Source organism: Hibiscus syriacus, unplaced genomic scaffold (assembly GCF_006381635.1).
Source record: "Hibiscus syriacus cultivar Baekdansim isolate YM2019G1 unplaced genomic scaffold, ASM638163v2 tig00111330_pilon, whole genome shotgun sequence".
Lineage (NCBI taxonomy): Eukaryota > Viridiplantae > Streptophyta > Magnoliopsida > Malvales > Malvaceae > Hibiscus > Hibiscus syriacus.
In genome coordinates, this window is record NW_024063059.1 from 11210451 (window position 1) to 11212670 (window position 2220).

At 36.4% G+C, this 2220-nt stretch overlaps 1 protein-coding gene across 1 annotated transcript; it reads right to left on the reverse strand.

Moving 5' to 3' along the window:
- Positions 1-777: 777 nt before the first annotated feature.
- On the reverse strand, positions 778-1935 carry LOC120158807 (protein PSK SIMULATOR 3-like). Its single transcript, XM_039169557.1, has one exon. It carries the CDS (start codon positions 1933-1935, stop codon positions 778-780), a length of 1158 nt encoding a protein of 385 aa, XP_039025488.1.
- Between the last annotated feature and the right edge of the window lie 285 nt (positions 1936-2220).

Below are 2220 nucleotides of genomic sequence, written 5' to 3' on the forward strand. Positions count from 1 at the left end.
AAGAACGACAAAATTGGTTTAAAAATGATTATATATATTCTTTAATTACACATTTTATACCTAAACTATTAATTTTGGTCTGTTTTAATATCTAAACTTTTAATTTATTCAAAAGCATACCAAAAGTTTAGCTTTTGTTTCATTTTAATACATCGTCATTAAAAACTTTTGTTTTTGTTTCATTTTAGCATTCCGTTCAAAATTTAACGTTACGTTTCGAAAAAAATTAAAAGTTTAGATACTAAAACAGGCCAAAATTGATAGTTTATGTACTAAACACGTTAAGTTTTTAACCGTGGGGTTTTAAAATGAAATGAAAACTAAACATTATGTATGATTTTGAAAATTTAAAAATTTAGGTACTAAAACAGATCAAAACTGATAGTTTAAGTACTAAATGTGTAATTTACCCCTAAGTAATCAAATAGTTAAACTACTCCCTAAGCTAATGAATCTAGATCCAGCAGGGTGGTTTTAGCAACCAAAAAAAAAAAACCCAAAAATAAGAGGAATATCTTCACATGAGTGTATATATAATATAATTGACATGAATTTGCCTGAAAATCCATGCAATATTCTGAGATTCTACTCGCTTCATTTCATTTACAAGTCTCTATAGTATAGCATACTGATAAGGGGTTAGAATTGAAAAACAAAACCTTGAAAGATCTGGTAATCAGTTCAATCTAGAACAAAAAAGTTGATCATATTAAAATTGCAGAAAACAAAATTAAATCTCGAAACGGAAGCAATTAGAAGATTAAGCTCAATTGTTTCCTAATTAAAGTTGCTGCACTCGAATAAGACCTTTGCCGTCATTTCCCTTTCGAATCTCCAAATGTAATTCAAACCCATCAGCAGCTCAGTGATGGCTGCTTCAGTCTTTTCTTTGTTCGCAAAGAAGAGAGTTTGCAGAAGAAGAACATTCGTTTTGGACAACAAATTCTTGTGCTCAAAGCTCCTTTCATTTTGCCATTTGATCATGTTGTGTGCTAATGGCGACAGCCAACTCAATATGCTTCTCAAAGCCGTTCTCCATTCTCCGGCGAGCACCGGATCACTCGCCGAGAACTCCACTCCTTTTAGCCTTCCCCTTAGAGACGATCTGAGACTGCTCGGAAGCATGGAATAAAGATCATCTCGAGCATCGACGCCAACGGATTGCGGTGACTTGATCATCTTCTCCATTATGATTATCAAATTCGCGTAGTGTAGTTGCAAAGCTGCGGCACCTAATGTACTTGCCGGAGGCTTAAGAAGATTGGTGTTAGACTTGAAAAGCTTAACGGCCTTATCTTTCTTTTCTTCTTGGTTTGAACAACTCATTAATGGATGGACCGTTGCAGAAGCCGAGAGGCTTCGAGGAAAAGATGGGAGAGAGCCAAATCCAAAAACAAGCTTCATCTTTCCCAGAAGTGTGAAGATCGATCTAACGAGCATGGAAACAACAGTGTCAAAGCTTTTGTTCCATAAAGATGTCTCTTTTAAATACTTTACCTCTTGCCTTTGCCAGAAAATATTTTGATCTTTACATTGAAATGACTTTCTCAAACCGTTCTCAATTGTGGATAACTTGTCCATTTCTTTGTAAAAAGTTACCGTAATGGTCACGTACTTGTCCATCTTCTTCATTTTAGCTTCCATATCTTTGGAACTGAAAACCCAGCCATGGCTATCGTTACCCGAGTTGTCGAACTCATTGAACCACCGATCGAAACACTGAAGATTCGGATCATTGCACCTTCTGCTTATCCTGGAAATAGATTTTACTAGCAGCCTGAGATTTTCGGACATTTCAGCACACGCCAGACCCAACAGGAAAGACTCGTCGTTGGACACGATCTTGCGGACACCTTGGAGAGTTATCGATTCATCACGAAGACGAATTATGGTCTTGTCTAAAAGACAATTCCAAATATGCAGAAGCTTTGACATGAGACCGGCGATTTCAAAGGACAAAATCCCGACGTTGGAGTTTTGGTTAGAAGATGTTGCAGTATCCAGGGTGTTGGATAAAGTTTTCTTGACTTTTATCAACCAAGTTTAAAGAGCCATGGATTTAATTTTGTTTCTGGAAAGAGGAATAAGGAAGAAGGATTCACAGAAACAAATGGAAAGCAAGGATGGGTTAGTGGGCTCAAATAAGATTGTTTTAAAGAGAAAGCTTCAAAATTGCGCACATTGGGATGTTAATACCAATCACCGCACATTGTATAAACT